General features: G+C 33.6%; 1 protein-coding gene across 1 annotated transcript in view; it reads right to left on the reverse strand.

Annotated features, from left to right (window-relative positions):
- LOC107442899 (SEC14-like protein 4) overlaps positions 1 to 20562 on the reverse strand; it is a gene marked incomplete at both ends in the record, with an annotated part of 52039 nt that overhangs the window by 15734 nt on the left and 15743 nt on the right. Inside the window, 8 exon segments of the mRNA XM_071183095.1 lie at positions 1940 to 2046; positions 3320 to 3406; positions 8441 to 8521; positions 11994 to 12072; positions 15447 to 15541; positions 16059 to 16152; positions 17884 to 17946; positions 19700 to 19743. Coding sequence (XP_071039196.1) covers positions 1940 to 2046; positions 3320 to 3406; positions 8441 to 8521; positions 11994 to 12072; positions 15447 to 15541; positions 16059 to 16152; positions 17884 to 17946; positions 19700 to 19743 — 650 coding nt within the window.

Raw genomic sequence — 20562 nt, forward strand, 5'->3', positions numbered from 1 at the left:
ATTTTGACAAATTCAACGAAATAATGACCACAACCAACTTAATCTATAATTTATTTAATAACCATCGTTGAACACCCGCTCCAATTATGAGTTTACGACTATCAATGTTCAACTCCGCAGTCGTGTAATTTTGAACCCAATCCAAAAGACAAAGAAAGTTCTGGATCAAGTTTTGAACAAAATTTTGCCTTAGAGATGGACTTTTTGATGGAACTAACCCGCATTTATGTTACATGGAGAGGAAAACCTCCCACCGTTGGTAAGGCGGCAAGAGAACTCTAACACATGATCCGTCTATAACTGAGGATATTTTACGTCAGCACTGTGGTCGGTACAAACCGAACATATAGACCAGGGGTTTTCAACTTACATTAGGCCGGGGGTTACAATTAAAAGCACATATCAAATGGCGGGCCGCAACTTTATCAAAAATTTATGTAGGACTCTTATGTTTGAAGGAACATTAAATATTACTGTCAGATTTTTACCAATTTGTACAAAGCAAGAGCATAAAAATATACTTAAGAATATATTTAAGAGATATATAAAATATATTTAAGAGATATATAAAATATATTTAAGAGCACGAAAATATTTACATTTATATTTATAAATATAAATATAAATAATTATAAATATTTTTGTGCTCTTAAACGTTGTTTACCTTAGTTTGTAATATATTTTAGTTCGCGGGCCACAAAAAAAGGCTTCGCGGGTCGTGCCACCTCACTGGGAGGCGAGCTCTCATTCCCCAGAGCCACTAGGACTCGGCATCACTATATGTGAAATGTGGAAAAGAAGTATTTAGCATTTTCTTGATATCGGCTAAAGATTTCGTTTTCAAATTTCAAAAGTTCGATTTTAATTGCTTTTTTTATATCTATTTAATAAATTTATTATTTATTTAATCAGTCTCAAGATGTATGACAACGAATTTTTTAATAATGTTTATTAACTTAATATTTAAAAAACTGAACTAAAAGAAATAGCTGTTCAATAGAAAACAATTATGCAGTTTATTGAATTTTAACGACGGTTATAAAATAAAATAACTATATGTCGAGCCGTGGAGGCTCAGGAGGTAGAGCTTTCCCCTTCCAATGAGACGAACCGGTTTCGAATCCCAACGATGGCTGGTCGATACGAATTCCACACCCGGCTCTCCCCAACCATAGTGCTGACGTAAAAATATCCTTAGTGATAGACGGATCATGGATTAGAGTCCCGTAAACATCAGGCTAACTGTGGGAGGATTTCGTGGTTTTCCTCTCCATCCAAATCAAATATGTTTTAGTTCCATCAAAAAAGTCCTATACAAAGGAATATTTCTTCCAATACTTGATCCAGGAGTTCTGTTGTCTTCTGGATTGGGTTCAAAATTACAAGGCTACGGAGTTGAACATTAGTAGTCGTAAGCTCAACTTTGGGTCGGCTGTTAAGCGACGGATGAATAGGATGGGCACAATGTTCCTCTCTGTCCCAAACCTGATACATTTTGTTCGAATTAATAATTTCATTTATCGAAAGTAACCAGTTTATAGGGTCTCAATACCCTAAATCCGATAATTTTATTTTTAAGCAGCCTATTTTATTCAAAATAATATATTTTGAAACGTTCACAAATTTCCTTTGGGTTCCTGCGCATATGTCCACTGTTCTATCTCACGCCGCTAGCTTCACACGCTGAGAAGTTTTTAGAGTTAACATAATTGTTACTCTTTTGCGTAGAACTCCATATTAGACACCATAGAAATTTTGCACTCTAACTAACTTGGTGAACCGCACGTTCATGTACGCGCGTTCTGTGGAAGTTCCATAGAAAACAGATTGCTTTCCAGTTACTGCGCAGAACTTCGTGAACGAACAGAATGCTATGTGAAATTGCACAATTTCTCTGAAATTACGAATGCTCTACGGATCAAAAATTGAATGAACTTACGAATGTTCTGCACATAGGATCACCATCAGGATCTGTTTTATTACCTCCTAGAAAAGCAGGTAATTCATTAACATCCATAATTTTCTGCAGATCTTCCTGCCAACCATCTATGTGAGGAAAAAAACAATATGTCATAAGCTTATTTAAATATACGACTGTTTGCAATTGGAGTCGGATAAGCTTACCGCCAACGGATAAGCTTACCGCCAACGCTTTTCAATAAACTTATAACGTATATTGCGTTAGTAACTTAGTCTACTCCCCCAACCCAAATTTTTAAATTTTTAAAAGTTTGCGTGTCTTTTTCTTACACAGTTTTCTTGTTTGCCCACTAACGTGAATTTTCTTGTAAAAGCTTTTGATTGACCTGAACTGGCCTTAGGCACAAAATTTGCCTTTGAGGTCAAATGTTCCGTTTATGAACTCGCCATGTGAAAGAACCATAGCTCAAAAACTAGCGGCTTTTTGCGACCTTAGAACCATATGATTAAGAACAAAAAAGAAGGGAGTTGTCTGAAATGCTCGCTTTCCTCAACTTGGCATTCCATCTGGAAAATGACACAAGTTAACTCAAACAAAAAATTAAAAACATAGAGATCCGGTAGAACAAAATCTCCTCTTTCGAACAATATAAAAACCATGCACAAAACATTTAATGATACGGGGAGTGTTAACGTAAAAAAAACGCCGGGGACTTAGTTGCTAATATTGCTTTTAGCAAACAAAATATTATGAGATGTAATTATTATTAGAATAGCAAAATTGATCACTTTATTAATATTGTCACAAAAGAAAACATTTTAATTTCTCATTAACATTTTAATTTTTCATACCTAACTTTGATCATGTACTGTTTGTCTAAAGTAAGAACTCCCCTAGGCATTCGTTTGGACCAGTGCGGTGATTGTGGTAAAGAGGTATAACTATTTCAAGGCAGGTCGGCGAGAGAAAGGGAATCTTTTTCTTCGTCTATTATGTTAGCTCTCGAGTGAAAAGAGGCTAATCTCCCTGAAATGCGCTATTCTTGCTTCCAATAGCAGCAGACGGCCTCAGACTTTGAGGTGGGGGGGGGAGTTCTTACCGTAGACAAACTATAAATTTCTCATTCTCTAGGTCCTATGAAAAATAAAATGGGCAATCTTGTTTTAATGTGATGATATATTTTTATCCCTTCAAATATAATGTGTTAATGCTTTTAGAGAATCATAACGCCAAATATATATTTATATATACTAGTTTTAAAATCTTTTAAGAATCATCATGTTATGGAATGGAAAGAGGCTCAGCAGTTTTTTTTTGCCTTATTTATTAAATTTAACTGAATTATTAGGGTTTTATATATCCATATGTTTATCAAAGAAAATGGTTCATTCTTCTTACCTTTTCCATAAATTTTAACTTTATTTAAGGTTTGTCCAGTGATTAAAGGTTTAATAAAGGTGAACGCAATCTGGAAGTACCATGAAGCTGAAAAAGAGGCAATTAAAGATTAAATTTTTTTATAGCGCTAACTCGCAAAATTCACAAACTGTGACATAAATAGCGAAGAATAAGAATTCTTTTTAAAACTAATAAAACTTTAAATAAAAAACATTATTTCGTTACTTATTAACCCTCTGAACGCTAGTCCCGATTTATTCCGAACTTTCAGACTTTAGCACAGCCAAAAATTGGTTTTACAATATTATTGAAGAGGAATATAGTGCTTAGCAGGAAAATGTCTGCATAGTTTAACCTGGGTCTCAACGATTGAAGGGTTAAAAAACAAATTGTGATTTTCAATTGAATTTTTTTAAGTTATTTATTATGAGATACTCAATTCACTGTTTTGTCTTTTAACCTGTACGTACATTAACTTATTCCCAATGTTTCTACCCCAGTGTCTCTTTATTCACTCGCTATAAAAAGAATCATTCATCATTACATTTCCAGTTAGTCGTGCTTTTTTTAACATAAAAGAAAACAGAATATATAAAGCTTAAGCTTTCAGGTTGATTCAATGTGGATGTTACAAACTTGAAGGGTGGCTCATTGAAATAGAGCGTTTGCCTTCCATTGAGGTGAGTAGGGTTTGAATTCCAAAGATGGCTGATGGTCAATACGAATTCCGTTCTTGGCTCGCACCAACCACAGTGCTGACGCAAAATATTCTCAATGTAGACGGATCATGGGTTAGAGTTCCCTTGCAGTCAAGCTAACCATAGGAGGTTTTCCTCTCCATTTAACGCAAACTTGGGTTAGTTTCATTAAAAAGTCCTCTACGAAGGCCTATTTCTCCCAATACTTGATTCAGGAGTTCCCTTGTCTTCTAGAACAGCGTTTCTCAACCTTTTAGAATTCGCGGCCCAGTTTCTAATCAAAAGTTTCATCGCGCCCCCCGCTTACAGTAAAATGTATACAACAATAATGTATATTGAGTATTTTGAATTCTGTCTTTAAATTATTTTTAACTTCCAAAACGAAAGTAAAGTAAAAGCTAGCAGCAATTGAGATTGTAGAAACTATGTTTGGAGATAATTTTTCTAAACAATTACAGTCCACACCTCTTTCAAATGATACTGTTGCTCGTCGAATTGATGATATAGCTGAAGATGTAAAATGACAGCTTTTCTCAAAATTTTCAATACATCTTGACGAAGCTACAGATATTAATATAGATGCTCTTTTAATTGCCTATATTCGATTTTGTGATAATATGTCAGCAGTAGAACTACTTTTCTGCAAATCAATCTCACTCAAAACAACAGCGCTCGCATTATTTGTTATTTTAAATGATTTTAGGAATGAGAAAGACATAGAATGCAAAAATTACGTCGGAATATGCACCTATGGTGCTCGTTCAAAGTCCGGAAGATTCGAAAGTATGCAAGCACTTGTAAAACAAAAATCGCCTCAATGCGTCTGGACACATTGCATGATCCACAGAGAAGCTTTGGGTTCGAAAGAAATGAGTCTTGGTTCGAATATTGTGTTAACTTTTTTTGTAACCATAGTAAATTATATAAAAATGAGACCCTTGAGATCGAGAATCTTTTCCGCACTTTGTAAAGACATGGGTTGAGTACATTCAGCGTTACTATTTAATTGCGAGGCAAGATGTTTATCACGTGAGAAATTTTTGCGACATATTTCTGAATTAAGAGAATAAATCGCCATTTTCCTAGAAGACAGCAGACCGGAAGCCGAGAATTTTCGCGATTGTTTATTTGTGATGAAATTGAGCTACTTGTGTGTCATATTCAAGAAATGAAATAGCTTGAATCTTCAACTCCAAAAAGCAAATACACATATGTTGGATAAGAGTGATAAAGTTAATGCTTTTTGTAGAAAATTAGAATTGGGTGGCATAAATTTAACGCAAGAAAAAAAAAACCTAACAATGTTTAAAAATGTGGATAATTGTACTAAAACTTATAAGGCAGAAGAAGAACATGTAAATGTTGTTTTTGTAACCATTGAAAGTCATTTAGCCATGCTTGGCAAAGAATTTGAAAAAGTACTTTCTTGCTGACAACAAACTGATAGCCAGTTTACGAGTGGGTTAGGGATCCATTTCATAAGACTTCCGAAGGACTCTCAATTGATTGGGAAGAAAAACTCACAGACTTCACGACAAGTGGCGAAACATAAAATACAATTTAGTAATAAATCGCTATTTGAATTTTGGGCTGGAGTAGAGGATGATTTTCTGCACTAAAATGAAGGGCATTTTGCATTTATTACCATTTTAACATCCTACTTTTGTGAAACACGATTTTCTGCTGTGACTTCTTTGAAGACAAAATATAGATCTCGGCTAAATATGGAAACAGAACTGAGAGTGGCTATTTCTAATATTAAGCCTTACCTCGAAAAACTTTGTTCTGCAAGACAGGCCCAAGGAAGTCACTAATAATTATTAAATTAGTTTTTAATTTAGCATGTTTTAATTAACACGTTCATGCCGGGGTGACCCACCAGTGGGTCACGCTAGATTGTCTCATATTGGCAGCGCACTGGAGTAAAAACTGGTAACAATAAATTTCATTTTTTAGTTTTTTTCCGGGAATAATAAAAAATCATAACTACCAATTGTTTTTAACGGATGCAATTTTTATACTGAATTGCTTCTTTGAATTGTTATTGTTGAGAATAGATTAACTCCTCCCGAATATTATCTAAGTTTGAAATAGTTCTTCTACCAGTATTTTCTCTTTTCCCGTATCAGTATTTTCACTTTTCCCGGCGAGAACGTGTTAAGTAAGGTGGGTGAACCAAAGGTGGTTAGATCTCCTAACGTGGCTCATCCCCCAAAAGTAGAATTAAATTTATTTCGAATCACAAGATGGCCTTGCTGCATTGTATATCTTGTATCTGAGGTGCACGTGGCTGAATTGGAAGATATTTCCTTGAATGACCTCCGTTCTATGAAGTGATTTTATTTTTTGCAGTTGTCGTTCTAATTTCCGGGTATATAAAAAGATATTGTAATTTATATATGTTTAAATTCTTAGAACTTTGAGTTAAAATGCGTTTTCTGAGACCTTATTTCTTTTTATTTAACCACATTACTTAAATTCGAATTAATCTATCAGATTAATAGTTCTAAGTCGTGTAAATGGTGACCCTATGCATGTTCCCAAGGTGGCCTGACAAAGGCGGCGGACACGTGGGCCACCATCGGAAACAAACGTGAAATCTATAAAAGAGTTCATTATAAATCATTGCGTAGTATATTATTTATCAAAAAGGAATGATTTAATTGAATTCCAATTGATTTATTTCATTTTAAGTAAACGTGGAACTTCAGTATTTTTTAAATGTTTGTAATATTTTGACGTTCTGTTCTTTAGCAGAGTTTGCGATACTTTGCTTCAAATTTTTTGTTTTAATTACATTTTAAAGTGATTTTTCAAGTATTTTTTAGAATTTTTGTGGTAGTTATGAGTGTGTTTGTGATAGATTTTGGTATTTTCTTGTAAATTAGGCTATTTTTATAGTTATGGGTTAGGTTAGTTAACTCTTGTATGGTTATTTAACTCTTACTTATTAGTTATGGTTAGTTAACCCTTTTGACACAATGAAATCAGTAATTCTTGATTTACTCTAATGAGTTTACTCAAGAGAATCGCTAGTGACTTCACACAAGAACTATATCACTGTAAAATATTTATGTACACTCTAAAATCAAATATCATTTTTTATAGTCCGTAAGACTTGTCCCCACCAGCGAAAGACACTTAAAGTACCTTTTTAAAAGTTTGCCAGTCCAAGTGTCTTTTCTAAAGATAATTTGAGTAAGTGAAAAAGTGATTTCAATATATGGCTCACCTTTGGAACATGCGGGAAACCTTAGGAGCAGAAGCTACCATTTTGAAATTGTACTATAAAATAAATGAAATTTTATTTTTTAATTAAAAGTATACGTGATATGTACTAGAGATAGTTGTAAGATGTTACAAAAAAATTTCAGCCACACAGCCAGAAAATTAGAAAAAATCCTCAAAGCAAAGCCACCTTTGGCTCCCCACCTTAAGTTTTGATTTAATAAGTTGTTATACTTTAATATAAGTTATTAAATATGTCGAAATGTATTTCGTTTTCTGTGTGTATGTGCGCTTTCCTTCCATCCAGTTAAATAATATTTTTAAAGAATATTTTCTCTTGGGTATTCTCGCGCCACCCCTCAAGTGTGCTCGCGCCCCCCTAGGAGGGCGCGCCCCACAGGTTGAGAATCGCTGTTCTAGAATGTATTCAAAATTACAAGGCTACTGAGTTGAACATTAGTAGTCGTAAACCTAAAATTGGCTGGCTGTTCAACAACGGTTATAAAAAAAAAAATAAAGTATCTGAAGTTTAGAACATTCAGAACTTTTGCTCAATTTAGAAAAATGATTAGAGTGGAAAAAAAGAAGGTTGCAGAACTGTAAAAGCAACTATTTCGCCAATTGTTAGAATAAAAAATTTAGGGCTTCTAAAAAAAATATTCGGCACTTTTCCATTTCGCCAACACAAATAAATTCATCTATTTTTATTTATTTGTTTATTTAATTTAAAATACAGCTGGAGTATAAAAAATTAATAAAATAAATAAATAAATAAAAGTAAAAACAGGTTGATTTGCTAGGGCCCGGTGATTTCGTATTGGTTACTTTATCGTATGCAACGGCAGAATGGTAAGTAGCCGCACATTAAGCTATTGGCGATGGTCCGGAAAACTTCTCTGAGGATAATTCGAAGACAGGCCGTTGCAATTTTAGTCCTCTGTAGAGGGGATGGCTTCCCTGTTGCGGTAGACTGACGACCTGCGTGCGAAGTTGAGCACTTTACGGTGGAATAGTTTAACGAGGACCGATACCGCGCTCCCTCGGTCACTACGCAGGCTGATCAAAGTGGTCACTCACCCGCCTATTGACCGCAGCCCGCGATGCTTGACTTCGGTGTCCTACCGCGTCTTTTCGATCAGTCCATTGCGGCGAAATAGAAAAGGCATTCATAAATTAAAAACAATTCATTACGTACCATTTATTATCATTGCGCACTTTAGATGCTCCGGATAATTTCCTTCGTACATAGAAAGCATTTTACTAGCAGCTTCAAGAGCTATAAAAAATAAAAGATTATTTCAAATAGTAGTAATTTTATTGTAACTCTATTTCTATTTTGATTTTAAATGTTGTTCTGAAGTTGGGTTGTGAAAAAAATGTTGTTCTGCAGTAGGGTCTAAATCCCCCCCAGGGGGGGATTTAGACCCTACTGCGCAAGGCTTAGTACAATTTCCCCAATCAGGTTGTTGGACGCAATATTGTGGATCCCTATCCTCTTTGACCTCCTGGCTCACAACGGGTTTTAAGATTTACTTCCAACAAATTAATTAATGATGCAAGTTAATTGATAAATTAATGAACAACAATTAATTGATCAATTAATGATGCAGTTAATTAATTGAACAATTAATGATGTAAATTAATGATACACATTAATTGATCAATTTATGAACAACAAGTAATATTGGTTAAGGTACAAAGCTGTCATTGTGACGGATTGAGGTTCAATCCCCTGGAGAAGGGGGAATTTGGCCCCACTGCGGAAAGCTTAAAACAATTTCCCCTGTCAGGTTGTTGGACGCAATATTGTGTATCCCTATCCTCTTCGTCCTACTGGCTCACAACGGGCTTTAAGATATATTTTCTACAAACTAATTAATGATGCAAATTAATTGAACAATTAATGATGCAAATTAATTGATAAATTAATGATGCAAGTTAATTGATAAATTAATGAACAACAATTAATTGAACAATTAATGATGCACATTAATTGCAAATTAATGATACACATTAATTGATCAATTAATGAACAATAAGTAATATTGGTTAAGGTACTAAGCTGTCATTGTGACGGATTGAGGTTCAATCCCCTGGGGAGGGGGGAATTTGGCCCTACTGCGGAAAGCTTAATACAATTTCCCCTGTCAGGTTGTTGGTCGCAGTATTGTACATCCTTATCCTCTTTGACCTACTGGCTCACAACGGGCTGTAAGATTTACTTTCTACAATGCTGAAAGAAAACACAAATAATTAAATTCGAAAAGGATAAAACTTCCTTCGAAAAAACGCGCTAAGAAGCAGCAGAAATTTCAGAAAAAAGTATCAATACAAGAAACGAATGAAATAAAAATAAAAATATGACCACCGAAGCCGACATCTTCAGGGGGTACCGGCCTCGGTAGCCATTAAAAACAAAACCATTTCTATTTGAGGGAGAAGCAAATGTTTAAAAAATCTCCCTCAGTACCCCGATGGTTTTGTATAGAGGTCCAGGAAAAACAAGATACATTCAAAATAATTAACAAATTAAGAAAAGAAACTCATTCAAAATCATCTGAAAAACTCACTAAGTCACAGGTCAAGCATCAACTTCAAAAGCAAGTAGAGGAAAAGAAAACACTAAAAACTGAAAAACCAACGCCCCCTATTATAATGCGCAGAAGAAGTTTAAAATGAAATGGAAAAGGTCAGGAGAAAGAAATACGTAGACAAATTAATAGAATGCTTAACTGGGGCTGCTCAGTTAAGACTAGAATTGCGCCCTGTTAAAAGAAAAAATTATATAAAAACTTAGAAACCATCAATCATTTTTTTAATTAAAAAATTAACATTACAAAAATTAAAAGGAAAATCATTTTTACTCAAATTATTTAAAAAATTATCCACAGCTTCCCGAAAACTTTCAACATTATTGCAAATTTTCTTGATCCTAACTAATTGCGAAAAAACAAGATTTTTGAATATTTTACTACACAAATTAGTTTTAAAGTTGCAGAAAAAAATAACATTAAAATTAAAGGCTTTTCTTTTATCAAACACACCAATTTTAATAAAATTGTTAACAATATCAATTTTAAAATCTAAATATTCAATATTAAAGCAATTTTCATTAGTTTTTTTCAGGACCAAATCACCAGGATAAATTGTATAAATAAAATTATAATCGTCACAATTAAACAAAATCAAATCATCAATGTATCGGAAAGCATTAAGTACTTTATGTTCAAGAAATTTAGCCTCAAAAAAGTGCAAAAAAATGTTGGCAAAAGCCCCAGAAAAGGAATTACCTTGTGGAATTCCAATAATTTGTTTATAAAAATCTAAACCATTAAAAAGAACATTCTCAAAAAGATTAAACTTGCATAAATCTAACCAGTTAAACCTATCAATTTTTTCATCAAATAAATACTTGTCATAAATACCTTCACAAATCTCAATAATTTTTTCATGTGGTATGCTGGTATACAAATTTTCAAAATCAAAAGTGTTAATGCTGGAAATATCATTACTTTTAATAAAATCCAAAACTTCAACATTACTTTCAATAATAATATTTTTCTCTTTTTTAATTTTAAGCAAAATAATTTTTAAAAAACAAAAAAACCTTTTACTAATATCAGAATTATAACTATTAGTACCACATGCTATAAACCTAAATTTAATCGGATTTTTATGAAATTTAACTATTGGAAATAAATATGGAAATGTAATCCTATTTAATTTAAATTTTAATTTTTTACTAAATGCAATAATTCTTTTTTCAATAACTTTTTTATCTTCTTTTAACTTTAAATAGGTATTATTTGCATTATATTCCCCAATAATCAATTTTTTAAAAAAATATTTACACATAATACAGAAATTATTTGAAGCTTTATCTACAACAGTAACAATGAATTTATCCTTAAGATTTTTAATTTTTCTAGATAAATCATAATCAATAAAAGTACCTTTAGGAAATGAACTAAAACTGGTATTAAATAAATTAAATTTAACCCTTTCAATAATTTTAGCTTTCCACTCAGAAAAACCTTCAACAGGCCAATGATATTTTCTGGAAATTTTTGCAATAAAAAAATCTAGATCTTTTTTAATGGATAAAATAAAATCTTCTTTTTTCATCTTAACTCTGGTTCTAAATTTTGAACCCTTACTTAAAATGCTAATTAGATCCTGATCACCCACAATTTCCAAATTTCCGGTAATAACATGTCCATAATCATTATCAATAAATTTTGAAAAACCCTCCTCATTACAATAACAATCAAATTTAGAAATACAATTAAGATTTCGACTTAAAAAATTATAATTACACGCCTTTTTTCTAAGTGTAGAAGAATATTTAAAAGCAGTAGAAATCCTAATTTGTTCTAAAGGAAAGAAATCAGAAACAACTTTCTACAAATTATTTAATGAATGTACTGCAATTATGTTATAAATTTATTGATCAGTTAACAAACTGATCATAATTGTTCGGGAAAAACAAGTGCGTTTTTTTACATGAGGATAAGTTCTAGAGAAATTCAAATTAAAATAAGGTTCGGGAAATTAAAAAAAAAAGATGATCAAACACTTGATACGTGCTGCAATTAATTAAAATATAAGAAAAGAAAGACTTAAAATGGGTTATATTAAAAAAAAGATAATTTTTGTCAGCTTTTGTTACATGGTTAGCGGTTTCTTAACATGACGACTGTGGGCACTAATGGCAGCACGTATCATAATCTGATCATACATTTCCTTACCTGGCTTATGAGTTGCAAGTGTGAGTGGGAAGTTTTCAAAATCAAGTACGTGAATCCATTTGTCAACATTTCTGTTCAACTGCAAAAATGTAAAAAATATATAATAAGTGAGATATCGATATAGAGATATAGTTATATTACGCAAATTAGAACATAATTTTCAAACTTTGTTCTCTCTCTATATAAGATTGCTTTATTGCCGTTCTTGAACAACAGACCCAATTTTTTGGGTTCACGATTGATAATGTCAATTCCGTAGCCTTGTAACTTTGAACCTCATCTAGAAGACAAGTGAACTCCTGGATCAAACATTGGGAGTTGTTTGCCTTCGTGGAGGACATTTTCATGGAACTAACCCGCATTTGCGTTACATGGAGAGGAAAACCAAGAAAATTACCAACGATTAGCCTCACGGCAAGGGAACTCGAACCCATGATCCGTCTACAACTGAGGATATTTTACGTCTGCACTGTGGTCGGTGCAAGCCGGATGCGGAATTCATATCGACCAGCCGATGCTGGGATTCGAACTCGGTTCACCTCATTGGACTGCGAACGCTCTCCCCTGAGCCCTCACGGCTCCTATGAATTGTTTAGAGTTTTCATTTTTACTTTAAGCAGTAAGGATCTTAGAAGAACCGTGAGCTACTAATGATTTGCAGATCATGTTTTAATGCCCGGTAAATGATCATTTTCAGTTCAGAACAATAGCTCAATAGGCAGATAAAATTTTTTTTTTAAAACTGCCACAAATAAAAGTAAAATATGTGTTGAAATTCTTTACAGCTTGATGCTGTCTAACAGGTGTAACTTTGTCTTAAGAAACCCAATACATTATCCAGCAAGTGAGGTTTTTGGAATTGTGTCATAAAATGAAACTTTTAGCTAATTATCAATTTGATAGTTGCTTAATAAATCATCTACCAAGTGAGATTTCTTGAATTTTGTAGTATAAGGCCCTCGGAAAGAAAACGGATTCCTTGCTCAGAGCAAAAACATGTCATGTAAATGACCAAAAAGATTAAAAAATGATGTCGAAAAGCATGTTTTTTCGAATGTAAGCACAGTTGTTTTAATTTAAAACTTTTCAGTGTTTTTAAGGTTACATTCTTACACTGAGCTATGTTTATATCTTTGCGGCCAGTCTCTCACATTCAAAGAGCAAGTTTTAGTTAATGTGATATGATAAATTATATATCAAGCCTTAAATAGAAAAAAAAATCATAAAAGGAAATTTTGTTTAAATAAAGAACCTCTTGCAGCAAATTCATGTGGCAAAGCATAAGGAATTTCCTCGCAAAATTTATCTTTTCAGTTCAAAATTGTTTTGACAGATGGTGCTAGACTTGTAAATCAAAAAAAGAAGATAATTATTTGAAAATCACCTTGCACGTTAAGGAAGATTTTAATAAAAAAAGCAATCGAATTACGATAGTCTCTAAACACTCACTATCAGAAAATATTGCATGTCATCATCGGCTGACAAAAATTGCATAGATACGGGGTGACAATTATATTGAACTAAATTAAATAAAACGTAAATCATTTAAAAACTACTCAGTGCAAAGACATTATTCAGCAAGTAAACGTAACTACAAATATTTTATTTTATACCCTTCGTTGAACAGCCGACCCAATTGCGGATACCAGTGTTCAACTTGTAGCCTTGCAATTTTGAACCCAATCCAGAAGACAAGTGAACAAAGGATCTAGTATTGAAAGAAATTTGCCTTTGTGGAAAACTTTTCGGTGGAACTAACCTGCATTTGCATTACATGGAAAGGAAAACTGAAAAAACCTCCCACGGTTAGCCTCGCGTCAAGGAGACCCAAACCTATGATCGGTCTACCACAGAGGATATTTTACGTCTGCCCCGTAGTTGTGCAAGACTGATGGGGAATCCGTTCCGACCAGTCATCGCGGGGATCTGAACCCAGTTCATCTCATTGGAAGGTGAGTGCTCTATTCCCTAAGTCACCAAGGTTCTCACTAAAGATATTTTGGATATCATAAACGTTGTTAAAAAGCCGACGCAGCTCTTGTGTTTACGACTACTAATGATCAACTCCGTATCCTTGTAATTTTAAACCCAAACCAGAAGACAAGGGAACTCCTGGATCAATTATCGGGAGAAATTGGTCTTAGCGGAGGACCTTTTGATGGAACAAACCTGCATTTGCTTTAAATGGAGAAGAAATCCTCGAGAATCTCCCATGGTTAGCCTAATGGCAAGGGGATTCTAACTCATGATCTGTCTGCCACTGAAGACGTATTACGTTAGCACTGCAGTCGGTGCAAGCCGGGTGCGGAATTCATATTGACCGGTCGCTGGGTTTCGATCTTGGGTCACCTCATTGGAATGCGAAAGTTTATGACATGTTTGATAAACTTGCCATCCTTGACTATGATGTGGCGCAGACGATTAGCGAAATTCTGCAGAACCCGCTGAAGAGTCCGAACATTGATGATTTCCTGAATGACAGTTTTTAGCTCAATAATAGTTTTTGGGATATTTTTGTACACATTGTTTTTAATATAGCTCTACAAAATTGAGTAACATGTGTTCAGATCCGGAGAATATGGCGGCCACATGAGTGCCATTCAAATGGCTTCACAAACGATCCACGCTCAAGCACGCTGCACTACCGTGACATTTCCCTTGCAAATGACAGACAATAAGAAGTTGTGTGCCCTTGCGGATACGGATTCCCATCATGCTGTGCGGCCAACTGCTAAGTTTGAACTTCATCACGCAAATCGTTCAGAAGTTACGATTGTTCTATTCATATTGTTCAATAATTGTTCCCCTGTACTTCAAAACACAATATGAAAATGGTAGAATGAATTTGTAGCACCTAGGACATTACTTTTAACCAAAACCAGAAATTCTCAGAGGCAAGATTAACGGTTGATAACATAGTATTCAACAAGAATCTCATATTTTCTTAAATACATTTTTGAAAACCACTGGTCTGACATAAGACAATTTGTTTTTTAAATTATAAACTGAACTACGACAGAAAAGGAAGAATATAGAAACGTGCAGCTTGTTGTTTCTGCACAGGAAATCAGAAGATTTATTCTCTCCAATAATAGTTACACAAAGCTTGTCAACAGATGGAGCTACTAACTGAGAGATATTATGAAACAATGTCTCAAAATAACCACGATTTTTGGGATAACGTGTTGTAGTCTGAGAAAACATTTAACAAATGCCTGTGCAAATATCTTAAATAGAGTTGTCTGAGGGAAACATTATCTTACAGTTTTTTTAACTCAGCTATTGACAAACTTAGAGACTAATTCTGAAATTTAGCGAGAAAGTCTTGTTTCCTAAGAGGAACTCAGCGAAAATAGATTATTATATTCATCCATTTTTTATTAATTATTTTTTTTTATTTTTCGGAACACTTGATATAATTTAGGAGTGGTTTATTCGAAATGTATAACTTACTTTTTCACTTTGCTCTTTCATTACAAAAATATCAGATTCCAGTAAATTTATGAAGAAATGTAAACATTCTGTTATTTTTATTGTTTTTAGGAGTCCTGAAAGAAAGAAAATACATTTTTGATTATTATGATACACCATTTTTTTCTAACTGTTTCATTCCAAAAATTGACACTGGTCATTTAGTCAAACCATATATATATATATATATATAAAAATATACAACCAATNCTATTTTCTGGTCAATAGATGGTGAAATATATATACATAGAATAACTGTTTATTTAGGATATAATAACATAATCGACTTAATAAAAATGCCAAGTAAAACTATTATAATTGTAAGAATCTATTTTTTACAAAAAATATTTTTATTTAACTACATTTACAGACGTAATAGATACTTTAAATATTCAAAATTAATTCTAAAAAATGTACCGATAATTTTAAAATTCTGTCAGATCATGACTACGAGAAACTGCTCGTTTCGTTTTATTTTTGTTTACAGTTCTCAACCAATCAGAGAATGTTATCTTCATGCCTTCATCTAATTATGTTAGAAGCAACAATACCATTATTTAAAAAAAAAAACATCATTAAATTTTGGTGCAGTACCTTTCGCATCAAGGGCACCAAAAGTAGAATAGGTAATTGGAGAACCCTCATGGTCAACTCCAATTCTGGTAAATGGTATAAACCTTCTAGAAGCCTGAAAAAAATAATGACATCTATTATTTCCACTCCTGAAATTAAATCAAGTGTATTATTTCAAAATCTGCCATTTCCTATGTAGAGGGTGATTCTGCGCAATACCTCCTAGAACAGAGAAGGCCTCAGCACGGGTTACCATAAATAAGAAATTTGATCCTTTAGTAGCCCAAACGTAGTAACATCTTTCTTATCTATGATCCATTGCTAGGTTTATGTTCGTTAAATGGGACAACTAAATTGATCAGTGCTGAGGCCTTCTTTCTTCTAAGAAGTGCTGTTCAGTAATCATTGGATCAATTTCGAGGTTCTGTTGAGCATCTAAGACACGTATTTCTTTTAACAGGAATTTAAGATCTAAGGTAGCGTTTTACGATAAGAACGGAAATAAATTACGTTGAAAGAAATTTAAAATTATTTACAAAATCAGCACAAATTTCTTGACACAGTACTTACAATAAATGTTTGAAATTGTGATCACGAACAGAAATATAATATAATCCTGAATTTGGCATCCGGGAAAGAAGTAATTGCTTAATAGGCAACCTATCAAGAGCTATTATGAAATGACCAAAAAAAGGAAGAGATCGTTGTCGTTAGCTATTCAATTAAATGGCACAAAAAGCCACGAAAACAGATGATCGTTATGACTGATAAACAACAAATTAACTAACTGAAAACTTTCACACTTTCGCACATGGATCCGTAATGGCTCAAGGGATTGAGCATTCGCCTTCCAAGGAGGTTAACCAGGTTCGAATCTCAGCGATGACTGGTCGAAAAGAATTCCACATCCGGCTCGCACCGACCACAAAGCTGGCGTAAAATATCCTCAGTGGTAGTTAGTATGTATTCACAGAAATATATACCTTTGGTTCACTATTGGTACTAGTAGATTTTGACGGTCAACCATTTTATATTATAGTAACAACCGTTCTTAAACAGTCGACCCTATTTTGGGTTTATGACTACTAATGTTCAACTCCGTAAACACGTAATTTTGAACTTAATCCAGAAGACAAGAGAACTCTTGGATCAAGTATTGGGAGAAATTCTGTCTACGTGAAGTACTTTTTGATGGAACTAACCCGCATTTGCGCTACATGGAGAAGAAAATCAGTAAAACCTCTCACGGTAAGCTTGACCGCAAGGGAACTCTAACCCATGATCAGTCAACCAAGGAGGATATTTCACGTCAGCACATTAGTCGGTGCGATTCGGGTGCGGGATCCGTATCGACCACCCATCGCTGGGATTCGAACCCGGTTCACATCACAAATGACAACAATTAACATTTCATTTATAACATTCATTATACTAACATTTCATTATCAACATTTCATTAGTTTTTTGGGGGAAATACTCCTCCCGAAATAGGAACTTTTTTGTTTTTCAACGCTGAACTACATATGTGCATTTTCCTAAAGTTTCAAAACTTAATAATTTTTTTCCGTTACTTTTCCTAATTAAAATGCACTATTAGGGAACTTGAGAAAGATGCATCAAAATAATTAAAACAACATCATCAAATTTACGTAGTAAATAAATGATGTAGTTTTCTCTATACGAATTATCGTAGAACATAAAAGCATTCAATTTTGCATAATTTCGTTTTTTATTGATCACAGCTATTTAATTTTATTGACTTATATATATATACTATCACATTTACAGCAGTTATTTTCCTATTGAATAATTCAAAAATGCAGTTTTAAATTTTTGTATAACTTACTTCATGAGGTATATACCATTGCAGTATGCTATCTACTCTGTTCAATTTTCTCCAATTTATATGCTGCAAAGAAAGATGATAGTAATTTTCATTTTCACAATATTATAAAAAGATTAGTATAATAATAATGTATGATAATTACTATAGTTATTATTTTAAGATTACAGATGAGATTGCTAAAATGAAATTTTGTTTAAGCTTAAAAAATAGATAAAATTTATTAATAAAGGGGGTTTTACTGCCTTGTTTGTCACGTCCTGTACTTACAAGAACAGAGTATACTATCTGGACTCTGTTGGTTGCCCTTTTGATTGATGATAGATCCCGTCTGGGGAGACTTTCCGCCAGTTTTTGATTGACTACTACTACACTGGGAATTGACTACTATGCGCACAGGACCACCGGAGTGAGTGTTGCTAAAATACCTGGATTACCCATCTTCAGTAGCTTCACTCGTTTTCCTGCGTTATGAAATTAGACTTTTTTGGAAATAATAAGTAATTTTCATAGCTGCTGTGAATTTGCAATAGTTACTCATGATGGTTAGGTCAAGTTTAGCTTATCTAAAGCCAGCACTATCTCTGCTTGCTCTGAAGACGGCGCAAAACGTGACTAAAGGCCTGGTTTCTTAGGACAAGCACCTTATCTGGGCGTCAGCGTTAAGTTAACGTTACCCTGACGCCAGCAAAATGCTGGTTTGTTAGCTCAAGGCCTGGTTTCTTAGGAGAAGCGTCTTAACTGGGCGTCAGCGTTAAGTTGATATTATTTTGACGACATAAAAATACCTTTTTGTTAGCTCAGCGTCAGCAGTCGGTCCAACACAGACATTATCTTGCATTGCGCATGCGTTAATAACGTTAACAAATATTTATTTTGAGTTTGTATTGATTTTGTGATTGTCGACCAATGCTTTAAAGAACGAATAATGTATTTGTCCAAGAAAAAACACATTATAGCTTAGCTAAATGAAGAAGAAGAGGAAAAAGAAGCCATGTTTAATGTTAAAATTAAAATCTTGGCTGATTTCAATGCTCTGTTGTTGGCTGTTGTCCGCTATTGCTTCTGTTGTTAACGTCACGTTGTAATCCAACTGCAGTTGATTTGGACGGCAGTTATTGTTCAAGCTGAGCGTTCGATGACGTATGCTGTCAAACTCATAAATTAACCAATCAGAGTAAACGCTCGTTTCAAGCTGACGCTGACGTTTCCTAAGAAACCAGGCCTTAAGGAAAAAAAAGAACGCAGTTTTGTAAAAATGAAAAGTGTTTGTGGTCTAATTTTTTGATATTTAAAAACTTAATTCAACGCCTTTTATAAAAATTTGCAAAAATTGAGAATAAGGCAGTGATTTTGTTTAATTTCATCAAGATTATTTGTTTTTCAATGTCCACCTGGAGAATGACCTTTCGTCAATACAGGTATTTGAAGGGCAGATTTATTGGCCAAGCTTTCAGGAGCACCATATTAGGTGGGCCAACGTTGCTCCCACAGTAAGGATCGATAGTACAGAGAATGAAAGAACATCCATGTCTTGCCCGGGATTCGAACCCAGAACCTTTCTGATACAAGGCCAGTTCCTTGACCCCCACACAGGCCAATCGGCTATCTAGATTCTAAATAAAGCTATTTTAATAGTTTTCATAAAAATTAAACTAAAGTTTTATAAAGAAATACCAGTTTTTGGGGTCTTATAAGTTGTCAGCTGCAACACTACTTTAAAGTATCAAAACATATTAAAAATCATAAAAAGATCGATAATAGAAATTTTTTTTTCTCAAATGAACGAAATATTTTAATATGTTTTTATCATACTTACATTTCTTAACATGTTTTCTGCTGCTCTAATGTCATGATTTCTAGCTATGAAAAATAAATTATTTAAATTAGAGATAAATTTAAAATATTTTTATTATTTTTATTTTAAAAAGGTTTTATTTCAAGTCAATATATAAAATTTGCTGTAATTGAGATATAAATAGGCTAAACAATTCATTTAAAATATTCTATAGCTTTAGGAGAACTAATTTGATATTAGAAATTCCCTCACCTGAAGCAGGACAGATCAAGTATTTCTAAAAATGCTACAAAAAACTTGTTCCCTAGCGTAATTATTAAATTTTTATTTGGTACACCTTTATATCAAGTACACATTTATGTATTTATTTATTTTTCTCCTAATGAATTCACAAAATACACGGGAAATCAATGATTATGCGAATCAGAGGTGCTGAACACTTGTGCATTGGCAAATTACCAATGGAGCTTCGGCCAGCTTTCATTAATTTTATTTTATTTCATCAAAATCAATTTCAATATATTTAATTGGAGCCGTGGTGTCTCAGGGGCATTTGCCCTTCATTGAGGTGAATCGAGCTTGAATCCCAGGGTCGATACCGCACCCGGTCGCACCGACCACTGTGCTGACGCAAAATATTCTGGAGGCAGACGAATCACGGGTTAGAGTCTCCTGTGCTCCTCGCTAACCGTAGGAGGTTTTCGGGGTTTTCCTTTCCATGTAACGCAAATGAAGGTTAGTTTCATCAAAAAACCTTTCACGAAGGCAAATTTCTCTCAATACTTGATTCAGAAGTTCCCTTGTCTTCCGGATTAGGAGCAAAATTACAAGACTACGGAGTTAATCATTAGTAGTCATAAACCGAAAATTGGGTTAGCTCTGCA

This window comes from Parasteatoda tepidariorum, chromosome 7 (assembly GCF_043381705.1).
Source record: "Parasteatoda tepidariorum isolate YZ-2023 chromosome 7, CAS_Ptep_4.0, whole genome shotgun sequence".
Taxonomy (NCBI): domain Eukaryota; kingdom Metazoa; phylum Arthropoda; class Arachnida; order Araneae; family Theridiidae; genus Parasteatoda; species Parasteatoda tepidariorum.